The 27,124-nt window shown below is 37.1% G+C and overlaps 1 protein-coding gene across 1 annotated transcript; it reads right to left on the reverse strand.

Annotated features, from left to right (window-relative positions):
* Window positions 1–8,294: 8,294 nt before the first annotated feature.
* Window positions 8,295–9,380, reverse strand: LOC306659051 (olfactory receptor 13A1-like; the record flags this gene model as incomplete). Its single annotated transcript, XM_079136293.1, has 1 exon — window positions 8,295–9,380. One exon carries the CDS (start codon window positions 9,378–9,380, stop codon window positions 8,394–8,396), a length of 987 nt encoding a protein of 328 aa, XP_078992419.1. The 3' UTR covers window positions 8,295–8,393.
* Between the last annotated feature and the right edge of the window lie 17,744 nt (window positions 9,381–27,124).

The following is a 27,124-nucleotide window of genomic DNA, read 5'->3' on the forward strand; positions in this document are numbered from 1 at the left end:
ATTTCTATTGTAAACACAATCCAAGCACAGAAAAAAGAAACTCAAAACATGACAAAATTTCAAACATACATCATTAGATTTGAAAGACATTTTCAAGATGACTGGTCCAACCTGCTTATTAAAAAGTCAAAGTGAATCTAAGTGACTTAACCCTGGTCACACAGAGTATTTGTGACAAAGCTAGTATCTAATCCCAAGGCTTGGCATTTCAGCCCAAAGTTATTTGTTGTGTAATTTGTCCATTGCTTCTCTAAAACCAACTCTCAAAATATATTAAACAATGACTAAGAAAAAGAAAATATCAATTAAAAATTTATATGACTATTCTTAGAGTTGAGCTATGGATTTGAAACCCTAAATTCTCAGTCAGTTTTAGCATCCAATTTGTTCACGTTGTTTCCCTTATCAGAGGAATAGCCACAGAAATATTCAAATATTCCTGGCTCTAGGTTACCAAAATAAAACCAGCAGGTCTACTTACAGTTAAGGGCCCATTCTAAGCAGACACGGTTACAAGTAGAACTTTTCCTATTTTTATAACACCAAATAGAATGAACCCTCCTCAGAATATTCACAACTATCTTGAGAAAATTTATTTCACCTTTGTGGAGCTAATAGATCTTGTGTATGGCTTTCCTCTCTCTGTCAACCACCATGGAGGTGTCAGTGTGTACAACCCGTGACACAGTCTAGACAGATACAGCTTCCTTCCCATATTTAAGCTGATCTTGTCACGGAATTTGGACTTATCTTTAGCAACATCTCTTCCTGTCTGTGGGAGTCACTTGGGAGAGATGTTCACAGCCATTACTCTAAGTAGACCCTGAAGGAGCAATTAAATTTTAAGTCCCTTTTGCTGGGAACTTGGCTGTCCTGGGTGTTCACCTAAAGGCCAGTTGAAGCTTTGATCCAATGTGGGGCAAAAGGGTGTAAGCTTCTGTGGGGAGACACAGTACCACAATTGTCCCAGCTCAGAGTAACCACAGCAGGGCTCTGGTGCTCAGGAAAATGGGCTTCCTTACCTCCTGCCTTCTTCCCTTCCCCTATCCTTATATCTTCTCCCTGTGTGCATATTCCATCCAGATCAAGTTCATCTCCTCAGCCACACCATTCCTGATTCCCTGAGGAAAATGAGCACTCTGCCTGCTAAGCCTTTGTCACATTCAGGAGTCCCCACCAAGCTTTGGTGGCACCATGGGCTTCAGAATCTTTACAGACCCAAGGTCAAATCTCATCTTGAAAACTAAAGGTTGAGTGATTTTGGATGAGCCTCTTAACTTCTAGAGAACTACTTAATAATATTGATATTAATGATAATATAATAAGAGAAAGATATCATTATCACAGCATCTAATACATGAAAAGAGCTGGTCAATGTTTTCACACACACCCGTGCAAAGCAAACATACATATACATGTATATATATAATATTTTCTGCTAGGAAGTAGAGAAAAGGATAAATATCTATTATCTATCATTCTAGGAATGTTCTCAAACATATCTAGTACTTAACACATAATTTTACACAAAATTGTGGATTCTGTGGTTGATTTGTTTGACTGAAAAGTTAAGAGGTTTTTTTTACTAATAACCATAGTTTAATTTTACCAAGATCATATCCTAGGAACAAAAGCTAAACTAATTACTCCACTAATGGCTTTGAGGGTTGATTCTTGTCATTTAATAGCTGTGTGAATTTGTATAAGTCTTATGATCTCTTTGTATCCCAGTAGTTTTCTCTTAATAGAATTAGATTAATAATACTTATCTTCCTGATTTTTTTTTGGAGTAGATTGATGTATATGAATCCATTTTAGAAACTATGTTAGTTGTCATTGTAGATGGGTCATTAGTAGAAATAATTAAAAAGAAAATTTCTACATTTTGTTGTGAAATCCAAACAAAATATCTGTCTTTTTTTTTTTTTTCAAAATGATAAGAGATATGCAATCAAGGGACTTTCTTCCTGAGATGCTAACAATATGTTGCCATTCTGGAATAAATGTGTACAAATTAATTAGGTTAAAGACCAAACTGGATTTACAAAGAGACCCAATTTCATAGTGTCTTAAAAGTTTTTCTCTCACCCAACCATCTAAAGTGCTCATGAGTCAGGGGAAAATTTCCAGACCCATGAGGTAGCCTTGATCTTTAAGTCATTCAAGAACCCAGATTCCTTCCAAGTCAATATTCTTGATCTTGTAGGTTGTTGTTAGGTTTGTCATAATGAAGTTGCCATAGGCTCATTTCACCTTATAAAAGAAGTGACGAAACAGAGAACTCATGGAAAGCAATATATTTTATGCACATGAGACAGATATTACACACAGAACTTCTGTCCACATTTGATTGGCAAAAATTGTACTTATTTTGCCTCAATTGCAAGGGAGACTGGTTGATGTAGCCAAATTGGGAAGATATATGTACAGGAAAATGGGAAGATTAATTTTTGGAAAAAAATTAATAATTACTATAAACATGGAATAGGAAATTAGAGGTATAGGAATGGGAAAAAAAAACCTGAATATAAAAGTGAATTTTTTTTATATTTAACAATCTATTTTACTGTTATAACATCAATCAGAACTTAGCTTTTGATAATCTCATTTTAAATTATAGACTTTTAGTTATATACTACTAATATCTACGTTTTGAGCATATATTGTTATATTCTATTTTTATTCACATCAACATACCACTTTTTTACTGAGATAAATAATATAGCCCAATTATTTGAACATAGAAAACAGATATCATTTTTCACAGAAATAATATATAAAATTATTAAAATCACTATAATAGTACTTATTTGTTTTTCATAAGGAGTAAAAAATTGAGAAATGAGAATCTCTAAAAATATATGCACAGAAGTTAAATGTTCCTAATACATATAATGTGCAATCAAATTTATCAAAGTATTTGAAAATTCAGTTAGGATTTTCTTTTAGTCATTATTTAAAATCTTTAAAGTGTTTCCATTGTCTTTCATATTTTATACAAAGGATACTTTTATTTTAAAAAACATATCAGAAAAGGATTTCGCATAGAAAAATAAACCAGCATTAATGAGTTTCTTCTAATTTATATGTTCCCTTATTAGTTGAAGATTGGGGAAGTTTGCTAGGTTGAAAAGAGGAGGAAAATGGGAAAGGTTGAGCACCAGAATATTACTCATAGAATTATTAACCTGGTAGGATGGGGACATTCTTATTTTAAATGCTATTCTTAAGAAGTGAGATTCAAAAAAGGAAGGGTGAATTTTTGTATAGTTATACTGTAAGGAAGGGGAAAGTGAAGAGAAGATGAAAGGAGTAGATGGTTAACAAATGAACAACACCTCCAGTAAGAGAGAAAACAGAGAAAATGAATGTAAGAATTCTTTTTATTAATAATGTGTTTTGATTCCTTGTAAACAAATGGGGTACAACTTATTTCTCTGGTTGTACATGAAGTAGAGTCATACCATTGTGTAATAATACATGTACATAGTGCAATGATGTTTGTCTCATTCTGTTATTTTCCCTCTTTCCCAATCCTCCTACCCTTCTTTTTTCTCTATACAATCCATCCTTCCTGCATTCTTGCCTCCCTCCTACCTCCCATTATGTATCATTATCCACTTATCTGAGACATCATTAGTCCTTTGGTGTTTTTGGGATTTGGTTATCTCACCTTACATGATATTCTCCAACTACACCCATTTCCCTGCAGATGTCATAATTTTATTCTTCTTTATGACTGACTAATATTCCATTGTGTATATATACCACAGTTTCTTTATCCATTCATCAATAAAGGGCATCTAGGTTGGTTCCACAATCTGGCTACGGTGAATTGAGCAGCTATGAACATTGATGTGACTGTATCTCTGTAGTATGCCGATTTTAATTCCTTTGGGTATAGGCCAAGGAGTGGGATAGCTGGGTCAAATGGTGGTTCCATTCCAAGATTTCTAAGGAATTGCCACACTGCTTCCCAGAGTGGCTGCACTAATTTGCAACCCCACTAGCAATGTATGAGTGTACCTTTTTCTCCAATCCTTGCCAACACCTATTGTTGCTTGTATTCTTGATGATTACCATTCCAATTGGGGTGAGATGAAATCTTAGGGTAGTTTTGATTTACATTTCTCTTATTACTAGAGATGTTGAACATTTCTTCATATATCTGTTGATTGCTTGGACATCTTCTTCTGTGAAGTCTCCACTCATTTCTTTAATCCATGTGTTGATTGGATTATTTGTATTCCTGCTGTAAAGTTTTTAGTGTTCTTTATATAGATTCTCGAGATTAGGACTGTATCTGAAGTGTGAGTGACAAAGATTTTCTCCCACTCTGTAGGCTCTCTCTTCACATTGCTGATAGTTTCCTTTGCTGAGAGAAAGCCTTTTAGTTTGAATCTATCCCAATTATTGATTCCTGCTTTTATTTCTTGTGCTTTGGGAGTCATGTTAAGGAAGTCTGATCCTAAGCTGACGTGAGGAAGATTTGGACCAACTTTTTCTTCTGTAAGGTGCAGGGTCTCTGGTCTGATTCCGAGATCCTTCAACCATTTTTAGTTGTGTGTTATGCAGTATGAGAGGTAGGGGTTTAGTTTCATTCTGCTGCATATGGGTTTCCAGTTTTCCCAGCAACATTTGTTGAAGAGGCTATCTTTTCTCTATTGTATGTTTTTGGCAAATATGTCTAGTATGAGAAAACTGTATTTATGTGGGTCTGTCTCTGTGTTATTTATTTGGTACCATTGATCTACCTGCCTATTTTGTTGAAAGTGCCATGCCATTTTTGTTACTCTTGCTCTGTAGTGTAGTTGAATTTCTGGTACCGTGAAAGTCCCTGCTTCACTCTTCCAGCTAAGGATTGCTTTAGCTATTCTGGGTCTCTTATTTTTCCAAATGAATTTCATGATTGTGTGCTCTGTTTCTATGAGGTATGTCATTGGAATTTTAATTGAAATTGCATTGAATCTGTATAGCACTTTTGGAAGAATGGCCATTTTGACAATATTAATTCTGCCTATCCAAGAACATAGGCGATCTTTCCATCTCGAAGGTTTTCTTTAATTTCTTTATTTAGGGTTCTGTAGTTGTCAATGTAGAGGTCCTTCACCCCTTGCATTAGATTGATTCCCAAGTATTTTATTTTTTTTTTTTTGAGGCTGTTGTGAATGCAGTGGATTTCCTAAATTCTCTTTCAGAGGATTCATCACATATGAATAAAAATGCATTCAATTTATGAGCATTGCTAATATATCCTACTAATTTACTGAATTCATATATGAGTGCCAGACGTTTTCTGGTGGGATTTCCCAGCTCCTCCAAATACAGAATCATGTCATCAGCACATACAGATAGTATGCATCCTTCTTTTTGTATTTATATCATTTTAATTTTAGTGGTCTGTCTAATTGCTCTGGCTAGAGTTTCAAGGATGATGTTGAATAGAAGTGGTGATAGAGGACACCCCTGCCTTGTTCCAGTTTTTAAGGGGAATGCTTTCAGTTTATCTCCATTTAGAATGATATTGGCCATGACCTTAGCATAAATTGCCTTTACAAAGTTGATGAATGTTTCTACTAACCTATTTTTTCCTAGTCTTTTCAGAATCCAAGGGTGCTGTATGTTATCAAATGCTTTCTCTGCATCTATTGAAATAATTGTGTGATTCTTAAGTTTAAATCTGTTGATATAGTGAATTACAATTATTGATTTGTGGATATTGAACCAACCTTGCATGCCTGGGAGAAACTCCACTTGATTGTGGCATATGATCTTTTAAATATGTTGACCAGCCAGTTGGTGACAGGATATGCTGCTGTGGAATGCGTATAGGTCACTAGTTTGTCTGTGTTGTCACAGGAGAAGATAAAAGAGGTAACATTATAGGAAAGCAGAAGCTCATTTCTGCTCAGTTTAAAGGAAGTTAAAGGAAGTTTGCGTAAGGAAGCAGGCAGCAATCAGAGCCAGTACCTAGAAAAGAAGCTGTAAAAAGAACAAAGTCTTGGTTGTTAGGTCTTTGGGAGGAAAAGGACACACATGTTGCTAGGAAGCAGACACTAAGCAAAACAGTAACTCAGCAGCTAGGGATGCTCTGCCTGCAGGAAGAACGCTTAGAGACAGTTGCCTGCTGCTCATGTAGGACTTGAAAGAACAAGATGAACAGAGCAGAGAAGGGTCATCTAAAGACTAGAATGAACTTCTTTGGAGAAAGGGAAAAATCTGTTGGACTTGGAGGAAGGTGGGCTTTGGGGAGCCAGGAGAGCATTCAGGATGAAAGGCTGACCACCTGTCTCTGTTGGGGAACACGTCCATTTGGGCTTTCCTGAGTGGAGATGGTGTCATTCATCTGCCCAATGACATAGATCTACTTTTGGCATCAGCAGTTACTGGAAAGCTTTCTCATGTATACACTGCAGCTGCTTCTCCTCTCTGGATCTTGTTTGGAGAGCCAAGTCCTCAGCTGTCCACAGCCCCTATCTGTGTGGTGCCACACACCTTGCCTCTTACCTTCCCAGCCAGCCACTGCAGGCACTCTGAGCCAGAGGGGACTGAGGCTGTGGCACTGAGGCTGCCTTAGCCACTCTGCCTTCAGTGATCAATTAACAACAGCAATGTCTTTATACCACTTTGTATCATTTTCTTCAATTATCTTATTAAGTTTTGGCAGCATCTGTGGGTCGTTTTTGTCATCCAACTTAGAAGGAAATTAGACCTCAAATGGGCTGAGAGCTTCTGAAAGAGTCTGGATTTGAACTCAGATCTTCCTCCTTCCAGATCAGGACTCTTTCCACACTCATACTTCCTCTCTGAGCATCTACAGCACCATTTTTCCATGAGTGAAATGCAATACTCTTTATGTCTTTTCTTTGCATACTCAGTATTGTGGGATCTGATATCTGTTTAACTGTGTGATCAGCTTTCTAAGAATATAGATCAAATCTCGTATTTCTGTTTTTTCATATTTCTATTTGTTCTCTTAAACTCTTAGTACTTTTCATAGTATCTTACTTACTGAAATCAATTGTGCAATGTAGAAAATATAAAAATTATAGGAAATAAGTTGAACAACACTACAAATACTCCTTGTGGCATGCTGAAATTTGATTAGTAACATATTAGTATTGAATCCTTGCTACCAGTTTTCAAATTCATGGTTAGTGGAAAGACTTTAAGACCCCTGAGGACTTCAACATGTAAATGGGAGATCAGAATTAAGGAAAGATTAGTCCTTGTCCAAAACAATCTACAAGCCATAGCCACAGACAGTCACAATTCACCAAATTCTTGTATTTCATACCCAGAATTGATGTGCTTCTGATAAAGGATAATGACAATACTGGTTGAAAAATTAAAGATTACATGTCCCTTCAAAAATCAAATACCCAACCCTTCTCTCAGCTTCTGCCTAAAACAGCTAACAGTATGTTTTCATTCAGTATGAGAGACACAGCTTAACATTCCCATCTTGCTTCTCTTATCATGATAAAGACAATAGATTTTTCAGGACAAGATTTTAATAGCTCAGGGCACAGAGAATTTGTGCACTCAGTTTATTCAGACAATTTGAGGAAAACAATGCTACAGTGTTCCTGTTACTGCTGAATCCTATCAGTTGTCTCAACTCAGGACAATGAAGTAGTCCTATCCTCAAGATATGAGAATAAATTTAAGGGATGAAAAATCTTGAGGTGATTTTTTTCTAGGTGCATAAACCACATATCCCTTGTTAAACTTGCAATGTTTATATTCTAGGCAAAGATATGAACTTAAAATTTTGTTTTACCTTGAGTCTCAGTAGGAAGAAAAGGGAAAAGAGAAGCAACAGTTCACATTACAATGAAAAACAAATTTTCTTTATAAAGTTGAAGGTCTACAAAGGAAGCAGCTGAGGCAGGACAGAAGAAGATTTCTAAGAGATCAGTGGTCGCCCTAAAGCAATTCTTCAGTCTGACATTTCTCCAAATGCTGTGGATTCTACTCATCCTGCCTAACTCTGCTTAGGTGCATGCACCTATATTCTAGGTTTGATTTAAGAATTTACACTTTGAGCATAGTACATTTGAAAGAAAAAAAAAAGATTTTCATAATCTGTAAGTCTAAAGCACTAAGAGCACTTTTCTTCTCCTAGGAAGCTTTGTATCCCTGTAAATTAGAACCTTGGAGTCAGACCATGAGACCACTCACACGTTTGTGGGCTCAAACCTACCACTGTCGTCCATCAGCCAATCTAAGGACAAAAAATCCCGAGCCCACCTATGCAGACATTCCACTCAGTTGGAAGATACTGACTTTCTTACCTGCATTCCAGAAACTTGCTCCTCAGAACCCCCACAGGAAGGTCAATTCCCACTAAAACTGCAGTCTCTAAGAAGAAGAGCTGCTGAAAACACAAATTAACTTCTGAAGAAGGGGAAGAACTTGGCAAGAGCTGCTTTCACCTCCTTGTTTCTCAAAGTATAGATGAGAGGGTTGAGGGTAGGACTCAACATAGTGTATAGCACACCAGCCACCTTGCTCTTCTCTGCACTGTAGCTGGAGACAGGGCTTATGTAGGCATAGAAGACAGCGGTGTAATACATGCACACCACAATGAGGTGGGAGGAGCAGGTGGAGAAGGCTTTCTGTTTCCCCTCTGAAGTCCTCATCTTCAGGATGCTAGAAATGATGAACCCATAGGACACGAGGGTCATGAGGAAGTTTAGTATGCCATAAAAGGCATCAGCCAGGACAATCATGACACTGTTCACAAAGGTGGAGCTGCAAGAGAGAAGCAGCAGAGGAGGAACCTCACAGAAGAAATGGGTGATGACATTAGGGCCACAGAAATTCAAACGCAGCATCAGCCCTGTGTGGATGGCTGAGTTGAAGGCACAGAGCACCCACACTCCAGTGGCCAGCATGCTGCAGAATGCCTTGTTCATCATGGTGCTGTAATGCAGTGGGTGGCAGATGGCTACATACCGGTCATAGGCCATGACAGTGAGGAGCAGCAGCTCTGAGGATCCAGACCATGTGAGGAAATAGAGCTGAGACATGCAGCCCCCATAGGATATGAAGCTCTTCTCTGACACCAGACCCTCCAGTGCCTTGGGCATGATGGAGGAGGTACAGATAATGTCCATAGTAGCCAAGTTGAACAGGAAAAAGTACATGGGGGTATGGAGCCCAGGGTTGAAGGTGATGGCCCAGATGATGAGGATGTTCCCTGTGAGGGCCACTGAGTAGAGGGAGAGAAAACAACTGAATAAGAGCACATGGTGTTCTGGGTGCTCTGAAAAGCCCTGCAGGATAAACTCTGTTACCATTGTCTGGTTACTCATGGTTCCTGGGTGGAGAGGGTGATCTGGGACTATCAGGAGAATCTTCACCCACGGTTTCATGTGATTTCAGGACTAAAGAGAAAGAAATGAGAGGTATCTTAACCATCACTACTATCAAGTTTCAATGAAACCTAACAACATGGCAGGTATAATATGCATAGATGTATTATGTATTATGCATAGATGCATAGATGTATTATGATAAACATATCAATATAGCATAGGCAAAGGGTATGAACATCCAGCTTATAAAAAGTACAGATGAGGCCAATTCAACCTGTGAAGCATCATTCAACCTCAAAGAAATGCAAATTGAAGTAATGATCCAAATCTTATCATCCATCTTTTGATAAAGTTAGCAAAGGAAGATATTGACTAGCATGTGTGGGTGTCTGATAAAAGTCTTTCAAATGAAATGATGGCATCTGCAGGAAAATGGATGGAACTAGAGACCGTTATGTTACTCAGAGGTTAAGGTTGTATGTTTTCTCTCATATGCAGAAGCCAGAGAGTAAAAGGAAAACAACAGTGGGGGTGGATCTCCTAAAAATCATTGACATCAGTAGAGGAAAGCGATGAATTGGTGGGATGTGGGGAGAGCGGGAGGAAATGCTTGGAAGTGATCTTGGTCAAATGATATTGTTATAATGTATGCAATTATGAATGTGTAGCAAGCAATCCCATCAATATGTACAATTAAAATGCATCTTAAAAAATGAGGGAATATAAAAGTAATTCTAATGATCAATTCAGAATTAAAGAAAATGTTATGTCATTAGTAACAAGCAAAACTACATGTTCCATTTGAACCAAAATTTTCTTTGTGGAAATTTATCCTAGGGAAATAATTTAAAATATATTCAAGCTATGAAAACTGTACTATTTATGATTGAAAAATTAAAAGAAATCTATACTCTAAGAGGCAATTTATTATGATATGCTGATTTAATATAGTGCTGGGTAGTTATAAAAATAGGTACTTTGGAAGTGTTTTACTGATACTTTTATAAACAGAGAGTCAGCCATGGTGGCTGATGCTTGTAATCCCAGTAACTCTCGAGGCAAAGGTAGGAGGATTGCAAGTTCAAAGCCAGTCTTAGCAGCATAGCGAGACCCCGAGTAACTCAGTGAGACCCTGTGTCTAAATACAATTTTATAAATGGGTGGGGGATGTGGCTCAATGGTTGTTACTGTGTGTATTCACCCCCCAATGTATATTTTTGAAAAATCAGAAAAAACAAAAAGCAGAGTTAAAAAACGCACAATGTCATCTCATTTGTCTCTATATTAAAATATATATCATATATAACCTTTATGCAAGAATGCTATGAAAGTGATTATTACACACACACACACACACACACACACACACACACACACACATCCTTGTGAGCGATAGACCGAGTTTGAGCCATAGAAATGAAGTATGATTGACTTTCCTTGATTTTGATGGTTTGTATTTTTCTATTTTCTTATTAATGACCTTTGTAAAAGGCAGGTGTTTCATTTAAGTCTTCTAACAATTCTTCTGAGACTCCACATGTCCTCTCAGAATTCTATACTGACTGGTCTCCAGTCCTTGGGACTGCTTGGCCACATACCCACCTATCACTCACAGGATGGTGGACGAGCCCCATCTGTCTCTGGACAGCCTTAATGGACCTCTTCCCCATGCGTGGCATTGAAACATGTTTGTTGAAATAATGCTGAAGAACCATGTGGTGTGAATGAATGTAGCATGATTTCTATTCTTAAGACAGTGCACACCAAGGGTTAAGATGAAATCAGCATGGTACCACGTCTGCTTTCTCCTCTTCAACTCCACTCACCAAAACAGTTAAGATTATTTTCATTTTAAATTCAGAATTATAATTTTGTTCAAAATTCAAGAAATGATTTCACTACCAAAATATTGAGGCTTATAGAAATATCGGCATATGATTTGGGTTACATCCCTCCTTTATATGATGAAGACTATTCTTTTAATAGAAAAACATAATTCTTATTATGACCTAGAACAACTAATGAAAACACCAAAGTCCTGTCTGTGTGTCTTCCCAGGAGCAAGGTATCAGGACAGCTTAAGCATTTCGGGGAGTAAAAATAAACACAGTTTGGCTGGAGATATAGCTCAGTTGGTAGAGTGCTCGCAAGCACAAGGCCCTGGGTTCAATTTCCAGCACCACAAAAAAGAAAAAAAAAAGTTGTTAAATAAAGAAACACATTTTAAAAATTAACACGTATTGTTTGATGATTTCATTTTTGTTTGGCAAAATAATCACAAACAACCCTGAATACTTACTCATGTCCAGTTTGACTTAGGGATGTAGAGAAAGAACTAACTTTATTTGTTCCTTGCTGAAGATCTAGGGATTGATTCCTGCTCATCACCAGGGACCACTGTGAGGCTGAACAGCTGAGTTAGGTTACAAAGGAAGACTTGACTTGACCCCACTCATGCTTCTCCACTTCCCACTAATATCCCCCCAGGGTATCAAGCACCCAACTCCCCCAGTCATCATGGTCCACTCCCACATCACATGTGACAGACACACCAGAGCTGTAGTGCTGAAGTAGAGTCTGGAGGAGGAAAATGCATCCAACCCAACACTTAGAGAGCAGTCGTTGGTCAGGTCTGCCACATGCCATCACTAGGCACCAAGAAAGCCTATGATACACAGGAAACTTCAACCCAGTGTTTCTCTTAACTCAGCTGTAGAGTGAGTTTAGGAAAAAAACATCTAAATACACCTGCTACATAAATGAAGAATTTCAAATGGTGTTAGGTACAATAAAATTTTCACAAACCCATTCACATTCAGGAAACAAATTAACCCTCAGATAGCCATCCACTCACTGTGATTTCCAGGATAGGTAGATGGTCACCTCCTCCAACTGGTCAATAGTGAGGTCAAAGTGTCAGGACATCAAGACTCCTTCCATGAGGATGACCATGAAGTCCCTGCTGGACCTCAGCCAGCCATTCCTTCTCTGAAAGTAAGAACATCCCAGGAGGTTCCGATGACATTGGCTTTAATTCTCATCAAGCATCGCCAATTGTTACCAAAGATCTGAAGGGAAAGAAAAGAATTTAGATAGAAATCAATAACAATCAAACAGTAACACATATCTGTTCAAGTCAAACAACAAAATGATGCCCCAGATCAAGTAAATAGGATTTTAAAACAGAGGTTATTTTCAATTCTTATGAAACATTTTGGTGGTCATGCTTCCTAGAAAATAAAAGTATATCATAGTTTATTTCCATCACTTTAGAAAACAATAGGTGTGTTCAAAAGTGCTGCACTTAAAATGTTAATTTTATTGAGTTTTTCCTATACATAGATTGAATTTTAATTAGACTGCAATTTACTTTCATGGAATTTTATCTTAGTTCCAATTTATTTTCCATGGATCCATAAGTGAAGGATTGTAGAATTATTACTTTTTCAAGGTACTTAATTAATAATGAAAAAGTTGTCTTCTTCATTCTTTTCATTTCTTAAGGGATGCAAGGATTTCCACAAAGACCATATGAATTCCAGTGCCTTTTAATGTCAATGAAGATAGATATTTCTATTGTAAACATATTTCAGGAACAGAAAACTGAAACTCAAAACATGACAAAATTTCCAACATGCATCATTAGATCTGAAAGATATTTCGAAGATGACCTTGTGCAACCTGTTTATTAAAACATCAAAGTGAATCTAAGTGACTTAACCCTGGTCACACAGAGTATTTGTGACAAAGCTAGTATCTAATTCCAAGGGTTGGCATTTCAGTCCAAAGTTATTTGTTGTGTAATTTGTCAATTGCCTCTCTATTAACAACTCTCAAAATATAAAAAAAAAAAAGACTAAGAAAAAGAAATAGCAATTAAGAATTTATATGACTATTCTTAGAGTTGAGCTATGGATTTGAAACCCTAAATTCTCAGTCAGTTTTAGCATCCCATTTGTTCACGTTGTTTCCCTTATCAGAGGAACAGCCACAGAAAATATTCAAATATTCCTGGCTCTAGGTTACCAAAATAAAACCAGCAGGTCTACTTACAGTTAAAGGCCCATTCTAAGCAGACACGGTTACAAGTAGAACCTTTCCTATTTTTATAACACCAAATAGAATGAACCCTCCTCAGAATATTCACAACTAACTCGAAAAATTTATTTCACCTTTGTGGAGCTAATAGATCTTGTGTATGACTTTCCTCTCTCTGTCAACCACAATGGAGATGTCAGTGTGTACAACCCGTGACATAGTCTAGACAGATACAGCTCCCTTCCCATATTTAAGCTGATCTTGTCACGGAATTTAGACGTATCTTTAGCAACATCTCTCCCTGTCTGTGGGAGTCACTTGGGACAGATGTTCACAGCCATTACTCTAAGTAGACCCTGAAGGAGCAATTAAAATTTAAGTCCCTATTTGTGGGAACTTGGCTGTCCTGGGTGTTCACCCAAAGGCCAGTTGAAGCTTTGATCCAATGTGGGGCAAAAGGGTGTAAGCTTCTGTGGGGAGACACAGGACCACAATTGTCCCAGCTCAGAGTAACCACAGCAGGACTCTGGTGCTCAGGAAAATGTGATCACACCAAGGGACTGAGGAGAGAGTGATGGACCAGAAGCTAGATTCCTCACTGCCTTCCATGGAAATGAGGGACCAGCTGCAATCACTCCTGAGCTTGTGGGCAAAACCCACTTCTGCTCACAGAGCTCCCCTTTTGCTTGACCTCACTCAACTCATGTTCCTTACCTCCATCTTTCTTCCCTTTTCCTATCCCTATATCTTCTCCCCTTGTGCAAATTTCACCCAGATCAACTCCATCTCCTCAGCCACACCATCTCAGATTCCCTGAGGAAAATGAGCACTCTGCCTGCTAAGCCTCTGTCACTTTCAGGAGTCCCCACCAAGCTTTGGTGGCACTATGGGCTTCAGAATCTTTACAGACCCAGGGTCCAATCTCATCTTGAAAACTAAAGGTTGAGTGATTTTGGATGAGCCTCTTAACCACTAGAGAATACTTAATAATTATCATAATCATAATCATAATAATAATGATAATAAAAAACATCATTATCACAGTATGTAATACATCAAAAGAGCTGGTCAATGTTTTCACACATACCTGCAAAAGCATACATACTTATACTTGTATATATATAATATTTTCTGCTAGCAAGCAGAGAAAAGGATAAATATATATTATCTATCATTCTAGGAATGTTCTCAAACATAACTAGTACTTAACACATAATTTAACACAAAATTGTGGATTCTCTGATTTGTTTGACTGAAAAATTAAGTGGGTTTGTTATTAATAACTATAGTTTAATTTACCAAGATCATATCCTAGGATCAAAAGCTAAACTAATTACCCCACTAATGGCTTTGAGGTGTGACTCTTGTCATTTAATAGCTGTATGAATTTGTATAAGTCTTATGATTTCTTTGTATCCCAGTTGTTTTCAGTTGATAGAATGAGATTAATAATACCTATCTTCATGATTTTTCTTTGGAGTAGACTGATATATATGAATCCGTTTTAGAAACTATGTTAGTTGTCATTGTAGATGGGACATTAGTAGAAATTAATTAAAAAGAAAAATTCTACCTTTTTGTTGTGAAATCCAAACAAAATTCCTCTTTTTTTTTTCAACAAGATAAAAGATATGTAAGCAAGAGATTTTCTTCCTGAGATGCTAACAATATGTGTTGCCATTATGGAATAAATGTGTACAAATTAATTAGGGTAAAGGCGAACTGTAATTTTGAAGAGACACAAATACACAGTGTCGTAATTTTTTTTCTCACACAGAACCATCTAAAGTGCTCAGGAGTCATGGGAAAATTTCCAGACCCATGAGGTAGCCTTCATCCCTTAAGTCATTCAAGATCCCAGATTCCTTGCAAGTCAATATTCTTGATCTTGTAGGTTGTTGTTAGGTTTGTCATAATGAAGTTGCCATAAGCTCTACATTTCACCTTATAAAAGAAGTGACAAAACAGAAAATTCAAGAAATGCAATTTATTTTATGCACCTGAGACAGATGTTACACACAGAACTTCTGTCCACATTTGATTGGCAAAAATTGTACATATGTTGCCTCAGCTGCAAGGGAGGCTGGTAGATGTAGCCAAATTGGGAAGATATATGTACAGGAAAATGGGAAGATTAATTTTTGGAAAAAATTAATAATTGCTACAAACATGGAAGAGGAATTTAGAGATATAGGATTGTGAAAAAAAGACCTGGATATAAAAGTGAATTTTATTTCATTTTTTTATATTTAACCATCTATTTTACTGTTATAACATCAATCAGAATGTAACTTTTGATATTCTCATTTTTAATTAATAGATTTTTATTTACATACTACCAGTTACTACATTTTGAACTTACGTAGTTATATTCTATTTTATTCACATCAACATACCACTTTTTTTTTTAATCATTCCAATCCACATGATTTTTGTCAACAGGGACTCCCCTCCACCTCCTGCCCCAAAATGTTTTTTTTTCACTTTTTTTTATTGTAAACAAATGGGTTACATATTGTTTCTCTGTTTGTACAGGGAGGAAAGGAATACCATTTGTGTAATCATAAATTTACATAGGGTAATGTTGTTTGATTCATTCTGTTATTTTTCCCTCCCCCCCCACCCCTCCCACCCCTCTTTCCCTCTATACAGTCCTTCCTTCCTCCATTCTTACCACCCTCCTTATCCCTAACCCTAAACCTAACCCTAACCCTAATGCTAACCCCTCCTACCCCCCATTATATGTCCTCATCCACTTATCAGCGAGATCATTTGTCCTTTATTTTTTGAGATTGGCTTATCTCACTTAGCATGATATCCTCCAATTTCATCCATTTGCCTGCAAATGCCATAATTTTATCATTCTTCATGGCGGACTAATATTCCACTGTATATATATGCCACAGTTTCTTTATCCATTCATCAACTGAAGGGCATCTAGGTTGGTTCCACAATATGGCTATGGTGAATTGAGCAGCAATGAACATTGATGTGTCTGTATCTCTGTAGTATGTTGATTGTAAGTCCTTTGGGTATAGGCCAAGGAGTGGGATAGCTGGGTCAAATGGTGGTTCCATTCCAAGCTTTCTGAGGAATCTCCATACTGCTTTCCAGAGGGGCTGCACTAATTTGAATCCCCACCAGCAATGTATGAGTGTACCTTTTTCCCCACATTCTCGCCAACACCTATTGTTGTTGTGTTCTTGATAATCGTCATTCTAATTGGGGTGGAATCTTAGGGTAGTTTTGATTTGCATTTCTCTTATTACTAGAAATGTTGAACATTTTTTCATATGTCTGTTGATTGCTTGTACATCTTCTGCTGTGAAGTGTCTGTTCATTTCCTTAGCCCATTTGTTGAATGGGTTATTTGTATTCTTGGTGTAGAGTATTTTGTGTCCATTATATATTCTGGAAATTAGCGCTCTATCTGAAGTATGAGTGGCAAAGATATTCTCCCACTCTGTAGGCTCTCTCTTCACATTACTGTTAGTTTCCTTTGCTGAGAGAAAGCTTTTTAGTTTGAATCTATCCCAGTGGTTGATTCTATCTTTTATTTCTTGTGCTATGGGAGTCCTGTTAAGGAAGTCTGATCCTAAGCCAACAAGGTGAAGATTTGGACCTACTTTTTCTTCTATAAGATGCAGGGTCTCTGGTCTGATTCCGAGGTCTTTGATCCATTTTGAGTTGAGTTTTGTTCAGGGTGAGAGATAGGGGTTTAATTTCATTCTGTTGCATATGGTTTTCCAGTTTTCCCAGCACCATTTGTTGAAGAGGCTATCTTTTCTCCATTGCATATTTTTGGCACCTTTGTCTAGTATGAGAAAATTGTATTTGTTTGGGTTTGTGTCCATGTCCTCTATTCTGTATCATTGATCTACCTGTCTATTTTGGTATCAATGCATGCCGTTTTTGTTACTATTGCTTTGTAGTACAGTTGAAGATCTGGTATTGCGATACCCCCTGCTTCGCTCTTTCAGCTGAGGATTGCTTTAGCTATTCTGGGTTTCTTATTCTTCCAGATGAATTTCATAGTTGCTTGCTCTATTTCTGTAAGGTACATCCTTGGGTTTTTAATTGGAATTGCATTGAATCTGTATAGCACTTTTGGTAGTATGGCCATTTTGACAATATTAATTCTGCCTTACCAAGAACATGGGAGATCTTTCCATCTTCTAAGGTTTTGTTTAATTTCTTTCTTTAGTGTTGTGTAGTTCTCATTGTAGAGGTCTTTCACCTCTTTTGTGAGATTGATTCCCAGTATATTTTTTTTTTGAGACTATTTTGATGGGGGTAGTTTTCCTAAATTCTTTCTGAAGATTCATCACTTATATATAAAATGGCTTTGGATTTATGAGCATTGATCTTATATCCTGCTAGTTTACTGAATTCACTTATGAGTTCTAAAAGTTTCTGGAGGAATTTTCTGGTTCCGCTACATCTATAATCATGTCATCCTCAAAAAGTTATAGTTACAGTTCTTCTTTTCCCATTCATATCCTTTTAATTTCTTTGGTTTGTCTAATTGCTCTGGCTAGGGTTTCAAGGATGATGTTGAATAGAAGTGGTGAAAGAGGGCATCCCTGCCTTGTTCCAGTTTTTAGGGGAAATGCTTTCAGATTTTCACCATTTAGAATGATATTGGCCATGGGCTTAGCATAGATGGCCTTTACAATGTTAAGAAATGTTCCCACTACCCCTTTTATTTCTAGTGTTTTGAGCTTAAAGGGATGCTGTATTTTATCAAATGCTTTTTCTGCATCTATCGAAATAATCATGTGATTCTTGACTTTAAGTCTATTGATATTGATATTACATTTATTGATTTCTGGATGTTGAAACAACCTTGCATCCATATGATAAAACCCACTTGATCGTGGTGCACTATCTTTAATATATTTTTGGATGTGATTTGCTAAATTTTTGTTGAGAATTTTTGCATCAATGTTCACTAAGGATAATGGTCTGAAATTTTCTTTCCTTGATGTGTCTCTGTCTGGTTTAGGAATCAGGGTGATTTTGTCTTCATAGAAAGAGTTTGGGAGGGTTCCCTCCTCTTCTATTTCATGGAATACTTTGAGGAGTATTGGAATGAGCTTTTCTTTAAAGGCTTTGTAGAACTCGGCTGAGAACCCATTATGTCCCGGACTTTTCTTTTTGGTAGGCTTTTGATGACTTCTTCTATTTTATTACTTGAAATTGATCTATTTAAGTTGTGTACGTCCTCCTGGTTCAGTTTAGGTAATTCATATGTCTCTAGAAACCTGTTGATGTCTTTGAGATTTTTCTGATTTGTTGGAGTATAGATTTTCAAAATAGCTTCTAATTACATTTTGGATTTCACTCATGTCTGTTGTCATATTTTCTTGTTCATTCTGAATTTTAGTAATGTGAGTTTTCTCTCTCCTCTTTGTTAGTGTGGCTAAGGGTTTATCAATATTGTTTATTTTATTCAAAGAACCAACTACTTATTTTGTTAATTTTTTCTATTGTTTCTTTTGTTTCAATTTTCTTGACTTCAGGTCTGATTTTAACTATTTCCTGCCTTCTACTACTTTTGGTGTTGATCTGTTATTCTTTTTCTAGGGTTTTGAGCTGTAGTGCTAAGTCGTTTATTTGTTGATTTTTTCTTCTTTTACTGAATACGTTCCATTAAATAAATCTTCCTCTAAGTACTGCTTTCATAGTGTCCCAGAGATTTGATATGATGTGTCTTTGTTCTCCTTTACTTCTAAGAATTTATTATTTCACTCCTGATGTCTTCTGTTATCCATTCATCACATAATAGTGTATTATTTAATCTCCAGGTGTCAGAAGAGTTTCTGTTTTTTATTCTTTCATTTATTTCCAATGTCAATCCATTATGATCTAATAGAATACAATGTAGTATCTCTGTCTTCTTTTACTTGCTTACATTAGCTTTATGGCATAAAATATGCTCCATTTTGGAGAAGGATTGTGGAACCAACCTAGATGCCCTTCAGTTTATGAATGAATAAGAAAATGTGGTATATATACACAATGGAATATTAGTCAGTCATAAAGTAGAATAATATTATGGCATTTGCAGGCAATGGGTGAATTTGGAGAATATCATGCTACGTGACATAAGACACTCCCAAAAAACCAAAGGATGAAAGATCTCTCTGCTAAGTGGATGATGATTCATAATGGAAGGTAGGAGGGAGGCAAGAATGGAGGAAGGATGGATTGTATAGAGAAAAAAAAGGAGTAGAATGATTCAGGAGAAGGAAAAATAACAGAAGGAGACAACCATCATTACCCTATACACTTGTATTATTACACAAATGGTATGACTCTACTTCATGTACAACCAGAGAAACAAGTTGAACCATTTGTTTACAAGGAATCAAAATAAATTATTAAAAACAGAATTCTTACATTCATTTCCTTGATTTTCACTCTTCCTGGAGGTGTTGATCATTTGTTAACCATCTACTCCTTTCACCTTCTCTTCACTTTCCCCTTCCTTACACTATAACTACATAATAATTCACCCTTCCTGTTTTGAATATCACTTATTAAGAATAGCATTTAAAATTCACCTTTATATCCAGGTCTTGTTTTTCCAGTCCTGTATCTCTAATATCCTCTTCCATGTTTGTAGCATTTTTAAATTTTTTCCAAAAGTTAAATCTTCCCATTTTCCTGTACATATATCTTCCCAATTTGGCTACATCTACCATCCTCCCTTGCAACTGAGGCAACATAAGTACAATTTTTGCCAATCAAATGTGGACAGAAGTTCTGTGTGTAACATCTGTCTCACGTTCATAAAATAAGATTTCTGTTTCATCACTTCTTTTGTAAGGTGAAGTGTAGAGCTTATGGCAACTTCATTACGACAAACCTAACAACAACCTACAAGATCACGAATATTGACTTGGAAGAACATTGGGTTCTTTTATGACTTAAGGGATGAAGGCTACCTCATGGATCTGGAAATTTTCCCATGACTCATGAGCACTTTAGATGGTTTGGTGAGAGAAAAATCTTTAAGACACTATGTATTTGGGTCTCTTTGTAATTACACATTGGCCTTTAACCTAATTCATTTGTACACATTTATTCTAGAATAGCAACATATTGTTAGCATCTCAGGAAGAAAATCCCTTGCTTACATATTTTATCTTGTTGAAAATAAGTAGGTATTTTGTATGAATTTCAAAACAAAAAGGTAGGATTTTTTAGAATTATTTCTACTAATGACCCATCTACAATGACAACTACATACTAGGATGGATTCATATACATCAGTCTACTCCAAATAAAAATCAGGAAGAATTTCAAGGACGATGTTGAATAGAAGTGGTGAAAGAGGGCATCCCTGCCTTGTTCCAGTTTTTAGGGGGAATGCTTTCAGTTTTTCAGCATTTAGAATGATATTGGCCATGGGCTTAGTGTATATGGCCTTTGCAATGTTAAGGAATATTCCCACTATCCCTATTTTTTCAAGTGTTTTGAGCATGAAGGGATGCTCTTTTTATCAAATGCTTTTTCTGCATCTATCGAAGTAATCATGTGACTCTTGACATTAAGTCTATTGATATGGTGAATTACATTTATTGATTTCTGGATGTTGAACCAACCTTGCATCCCTGGGATAAAACCCACTTGATTGTGGTGCACTATCTTTTTAATATATTTTTGTATGTGATTTGCTAAAATTTTGTTGAGAATTTTTGCATCAATGTTCATTAAGGATATTGGTCTGAAATTTTCTTTCCTTGATGTGTCTCTGTCTGGTTTAGGTATCAGGGTGATATTGGCTTCATAGAAAGAGTTTGGGAGGATTCCCTCCTCTTCTATTTCATGGAATACTTTGAGGAGTATTGGAATGAGCTCTTCTATAAAGGTTTTGTAGAACTCGGCTGAGAACCCATCTGGTCCCGGACTTTTCTTTGTTGGTAGGCTTTTGATGACCTTTTCTATTTCTTTGCTTGAAATTGATTTATTTAAGTTGTGTGTGTCCTCCTCGATCAGTTTAGGTAATTCATATGTCTCTAGAAACTTGTTGATGTCTTCGAGGTTTTCTATTTTGTTGGAATATAGATTTTCAAAATAGCTTCTAATTACATTTTGTATTTCACTCGTGTCTGTTGTGATATTTCCTTGTTCATTCAGAATTTTAGTAATTTGAGTTTTCTCCCTCTTTCTCTTTGTTAGTGTGGCTATGTGTTTATCAATTTTGTTTATTTTTTCAAAGAACCAACTATTTATTTTGTTAATTTTTCTGATTGTTTCTTTTGTTTCAATTTCGTGTTGGTCTGCTCTTCTTTTTCTAGGTCTTTGAGCTGTAGTGTTAAGTCGTTTATTTGTTGATTTTTACTTTTTTTTTTTTTTTGAATGTGCCCCATGAAATAAATCTTCCTCTAAGTACTGCTTTCATAGTGTCCCAGAGATTTTGATGTGTCTTTGTTCTCATTTACTTCTAAGAATTTTTTTATTTCCCTCCTGATGTCTTCCGTTATCCATTCATCATATAATAGTGTATTATTTAATCTCTAGGTATTGGAGAAGTTTCTGTCTTTTATTCTGTCATTTATTTCTAATTTCAATCCATTATGATCTGATAGAATACAAAGTAGTATCTCTATCTTCTTGAATTTGCTAACAGTAGCTTTGTGGCATAAAACATGGTCTATTTTAGAGAAGGATCCATGTGCTTCTGAGAAGAAAGTGTATTCGTTCTTTGTTGGATGGTATATTCTATTATTCTACATATGTCAGTTAAGTCTATATTACTGAATGTGTTATTGAGACCTATGGTTTCTTTATTCAATTTTTGTTTGGAAGATCTATCCAGTGGTGAGAGAGGTGTGTTAAAATCGCCTAGTATTATTGTGTTGTGGTCTATTTGATTTCTGGTTTTGAGAATGATTTGTTTGACGTACATGGATGAGCCAGTGTTCGGGGCATAGATATTTATGATTGTTATGTCTTGCTGATTGATGCTTCCCTTGAGCAGTATGTAAAGTCCTTATTTATCCCTTCTGACTAGTTTTGGCTTGAAGTCCACATTATCTGAAATGAGGATGGATACTCCAGCTTTTTTGCTCTGTACATGTGCATGGCATGTTTTTTCCCATCCTTTCACCTTTAGTCTGGGTATCTCTTTCTATGAGATGAGTGTCTTTCAGTCAGCATATTGTTGGATGTTTCTTTTTAATCCAATCTGCCAGTCTATGTCTTTTGATTGATGAGTTCTGGCCATTAACATTCAGGGTTATTATTGTGATATGATTTGTATACCCAGTCGTTTGACTCTTTTTTGTTTTTTGACAGGATTTGGTTTCTCCTTTCTTTGGCTATTCCTTTAGGGTAATTCCTCCCATTGCTGATTGGCATCTTTGTTTTGCATCTCTTCCTCATGGAATATTTTGCTGAGAATGTTCTCCAATGCCGCTTTAATTTGTATATTCTTTTAGCTTTTGTTTATCATGGAAGGGTTTTATTTCATCATCAAATCCGAAAGTAAGTTTTGCTGGGTATAAGATTCTTGGTTGGCATCCATTTTCTTTCAGGGCTTGGTAAATGTTGTTCCAGTCCCTTCTAGCTTTTAGGGTCTGGATTGAAAAATCTGCTGACATTCTTATTGGTTTCGCCTGAATGTAATTTGATTCTTTTCTCTTGTGGCCTTTAAAATTCTGTCTTTATTTTGTATGTTAGGTATTTTCATAATAATGTGCCTTGGTGTGGGTCTGTTGTAATTTTGTGTATTTGGCGTCCTATAAGCGTCTTGTACTTGATTTTCCATATCATTCTTCAGATTTGGAAAATTTTCTGATATTATTTCATTGAGTAGATTGTTCATTCCTTTGGTTTGTTTCTCTAAGCCTTCTTCAATCCCATTAATTCTCAATTTTGGCCTTTTCATAATATCCCATAATTCTTGTATATTCTGTTCATGATTTCTTACCATCTTCTCTGTTTGGTCAACTTTGTTTTTAAGATTAAATAGTTTTTCTTCAATGTCTGAGGTTCTGTCTTCCAGGTTTTCTATCCTATTGGTTATGCTTTCTATGGAGTTTTTTACTTGGTTTATTGTTTCCTTCATTTCAAGGATTTCTGTTTGTTTGCTTTTTTTTTTTTTCAGTATCTCTAACTCTTTATTGAAATGATCTCTTGATTCCCATATTTGCTGTTTTAACTATAGATTGGTGTGATTATTTAATGACTGCATTTGCTCTTTCATCTCCTCCTTCAATGCCTGCATTTGCTCTTTCTTCTCCTTGATGGCTTCCCTGATTGTTTTGATTATGTACATTCTGAACTCCCTTTCTGATATTTTTTCTGCTGTGCTGCCATTGGGTTTTATTGATATATTATCTAGTTTTGTTTGGGCCACTTTGTTCCCTTGTTTTTTCATATTGGTCAGATATCAGTGGGACTCTGAGATATTGCAGATTTCCACTATTAGTTTATAGTGTCCCTGTAGATTTCCAGCATATCACCCACCAGCCTTCAGTAGTCTGTAGTCTTGAGGGAACTTGATAATGCAGTGCTTCCAAGGAAAGCTGCCCCTAGCCCGCTACTGGTTCCAGGGCTAGGGACTGACTCTCTGTGGAAAGGTTCTCACCAGGCAGGCTGCTCCAAGAAGCTGGCTGTGGAAGGAGTATGCCGCTGGAGGGAGTAGGGCTGCTTGGGGAAATCTCTGGCTGCCCTTCCCTGTTACCAGAAGCCGCCTGCATGCTGGGGCCCGCCACTGGGTCTGGGGCTGGGAGCTGGCTCTGTGCGGGAAAGGCACTCACTGGGCGGCCTGCTCCGAGAAGCTGGCTGTGGAGCGAGCCTGCCACTGAAAGGAGCAGGGCTGCCTAGGGAAGACTCTCGCTGCCCTTCCCTGCTCTGAGAAGCTGCCCCTATCTGGGCCTGCCACCCAGGCCATGCTTCACCCAGTGGGAGAGACTGACCCCACAGTTCTATGTTAGTCCAAATCTCCCATTGCCTCCCCATCTTGAATCCTGGGTTCTGGAGCAACAGGATTTGCAGTCACCCTCTAGTCCGCCATCTGGATCTCTTGTTTTTCTTTTTTCTATTAAGTAGTTCTTTAGAGGTTAAGAGACTCATCCAAAATCACTCAACCATTAGTATTCAAGATGAGATTTCACCCTGGGTCTGTAAAGATTCTGAAGCCCATGGTGCCACCAAAGCTTGGTGGGGACTCCTGAAAGTGACAGAGGCTTAGCAGGCAGAGTGCTCATTTTCCTCAGGGAATCTGAGATGGTGTGGCTGAGGAGATGGAGTTGATCTGGGTGAAATTTGCACAAGGGGAGAAGATATAGGGATAGGAAAAGGGAAGAAAGATGGAGGTAAGGAACATGAGTTGAGTGAGGTCAAGCAAAAGGGAAGCTCTGTGAGCAGAAGTGGGTTTTGCCCACAAGCTCAGGAGTGATTGCAGCTGGTCCCTCATTTCCATGGAAGGCAGTGAGGAATCTAGCTTCTGGTCCATCACTCTCTCCTCAGTCCCTTGGTGTGATCACATTTTCCTGAGCACCAGAGCCCTGCTGTGGTTACTCTGAGCTGGGACAATTGTGTTCTTGTGTCTCCCCACAGAAGCTTACACCCTTTTGCCCCACATTGGATCAAAGCTTCAACTGGCCTTTGGGTGAACACCCAGGACAGCCAAGTTCCCACAAATAGGGATTTAAAATTTAATTGCTCCTTCAGGGTCTACTTAGAGTATTGGCTGTGGACATCTGTCCCAAGTGACTCCCACAGACAGGGAGAGATGTTGCTAAAGATAAGTGCAATTTCTGTGACAAGATCAGCTTAAATGTAGGATGGAAGCTGTAAAAGCTGTACACACTGACACCTCCATGGTGGTTGACAGAGAGAGGAAAGCCATACACAAGATCTATTAGCTCCACAAAGGTAAAATAATTTTTTCAAGATAGTTGTGAATATTCTGTGGAGGGTTCATTCTATTTGGTGTTATTAAAATAGGAAAGGTTCTTCTCGTAACTCTGTCTGCTTAGAATGGGCCCTTAACTATAAGTAGACCTGCTGGTTTTATTTTGGTAACCTAGAGCCAGGAATATTTGAATATCTTCTGTTGCTATTACCATGATAAATGAAACAACAAGAACAAATGGGATGCTTAAACTGACTGAGAATTTAGGGTTTTAAATCCATAGCTCAACTCTAAGAATAATCATATAAATTCTTAATTGCTATTTCTTTTTCTTAGTCATTTTTTTTTTTTTTTTTAATTTCGAGAGTTAGTTGTAGAGAGGCAATGGACAAATTACACAACAAATAACTTTGGACTGAAAGTACAAACCTTGAGATTAGATAATAGCTTTGTCACAAATACTCTGTGTGACTGGGGTTAAGTCACTTAGATTCACATTGACTTTTTAATAACCAGGTTGGACAAGGTCATCTTCAAAATATCTTTTCAATCTATTGACATATGTTTGAAATTTTGTCCTGTTTTGTTTTCTATTCTCAGAATATATTTACATTAGAAATATCTATCATCATTTATAATAAAACAGCACTGGATTTTATATGGTGTTTGTGGAAATCCTTGTATCCCTTAAGAGATAAAAATAATGAAGAAGTCAACTTTTCCTTTATTAATTAAGTACCTAGAAACAGTAAGAATTCTACAGTTCTCCATTTATGGAGTTATGGAAAATAAATTGTAACTAAGATAAAATTCCATGAAAAGTAAACTGCATTCCATGTAAAACTCAATCTGTGTAGGAAAAACTCAATAAAATTGACTTTTTAACTTCAGAGATTTTCAGTGCACCTATTGTTTTTCTAAAATGAAGGAAATATTCTATGATACACTTTTTTTTTCTAGGAAAATTGACCACCAATATATTTGATAAGAACAGAAAACAACCACTGTTTAATATCCTCCTGACTTGACTATGGGCATCGTTGTGTTATTTGATTTGAACAGTTGTGATTTATTGTTTGATTGCTATAGATTGTTATCTAAATTCTTTTTGTTTCCTTTTAGATCCTTGGTAATAATTGGTGATGCTTCATGAGAAATAAAGCCAATGTCAATTGAACCTCCTGCGAGAAAAATCTTTGTTATTTTCAGAAGAAGGAATGACTGGCTGAGGTCCAGCAGAGACTTCATGGTCATCCTCATGGAAGGAGCCTTGGTGTCCTGACACTTTGACCTCACTATTGACCAGTTGGAGGAGGTGACCATCTATCTAGCCTGGAAATCACAGTGAGTGGATAGCTATTTGAGGGTTATTATGCTTCCTGAATGTGAAGAAAGTAGGTTGTCATACCTAACACCTGTTGAAATCCTTCATTTATGTAGCAGGTCCATTTAGACTTTTTTCCCTGCACTCACTCTACAACTGAGTTAAGAGAAAACACTGTGTTGAAGCTTCCTGTGTATCATAGGCTTTCTTGTGCCTAGTGATGGCATGTGGCAGGCCTGACCCACGACTGCTCTCTAAGTGTTGGGGTCGGATGCATTTTCCTCCTCCAGACTCGACTTCAGCACTACAGCTCTGGTGTGTCTGTCACATGTGATGTGGGAGTGGACCATGATGACTGGGGGAGTCGGGTGCTTGATACCCTGGGGGGATATTAGTGGGAAGTGGAGAAGCATGAGTGGGGTCAAGCCAAGTCTTCCTTTGTAACCTAACTCAGCTGTTCAGCCTACAGTGGTCCCTGGTGATAAGCAGGAATCAACCCCTAGGTCATTAGCAAGGATCAAATAAAGTTAGTTCTTTCTCTACATCCCTAAGTCAAACTGGGTATGA

This window comes from Sciurus vulgaris (genome assembly GCF_902686455.1).
Source record: "Sciurus vulgaris genome assembly, chromosome: 4".
NCBI classification, from domain to species: Eukaryota; Metazoa; Chordata; class Mammalia; order Rodentia; family Sciuridae; genus Sciurus; species Sciurus vulgaris.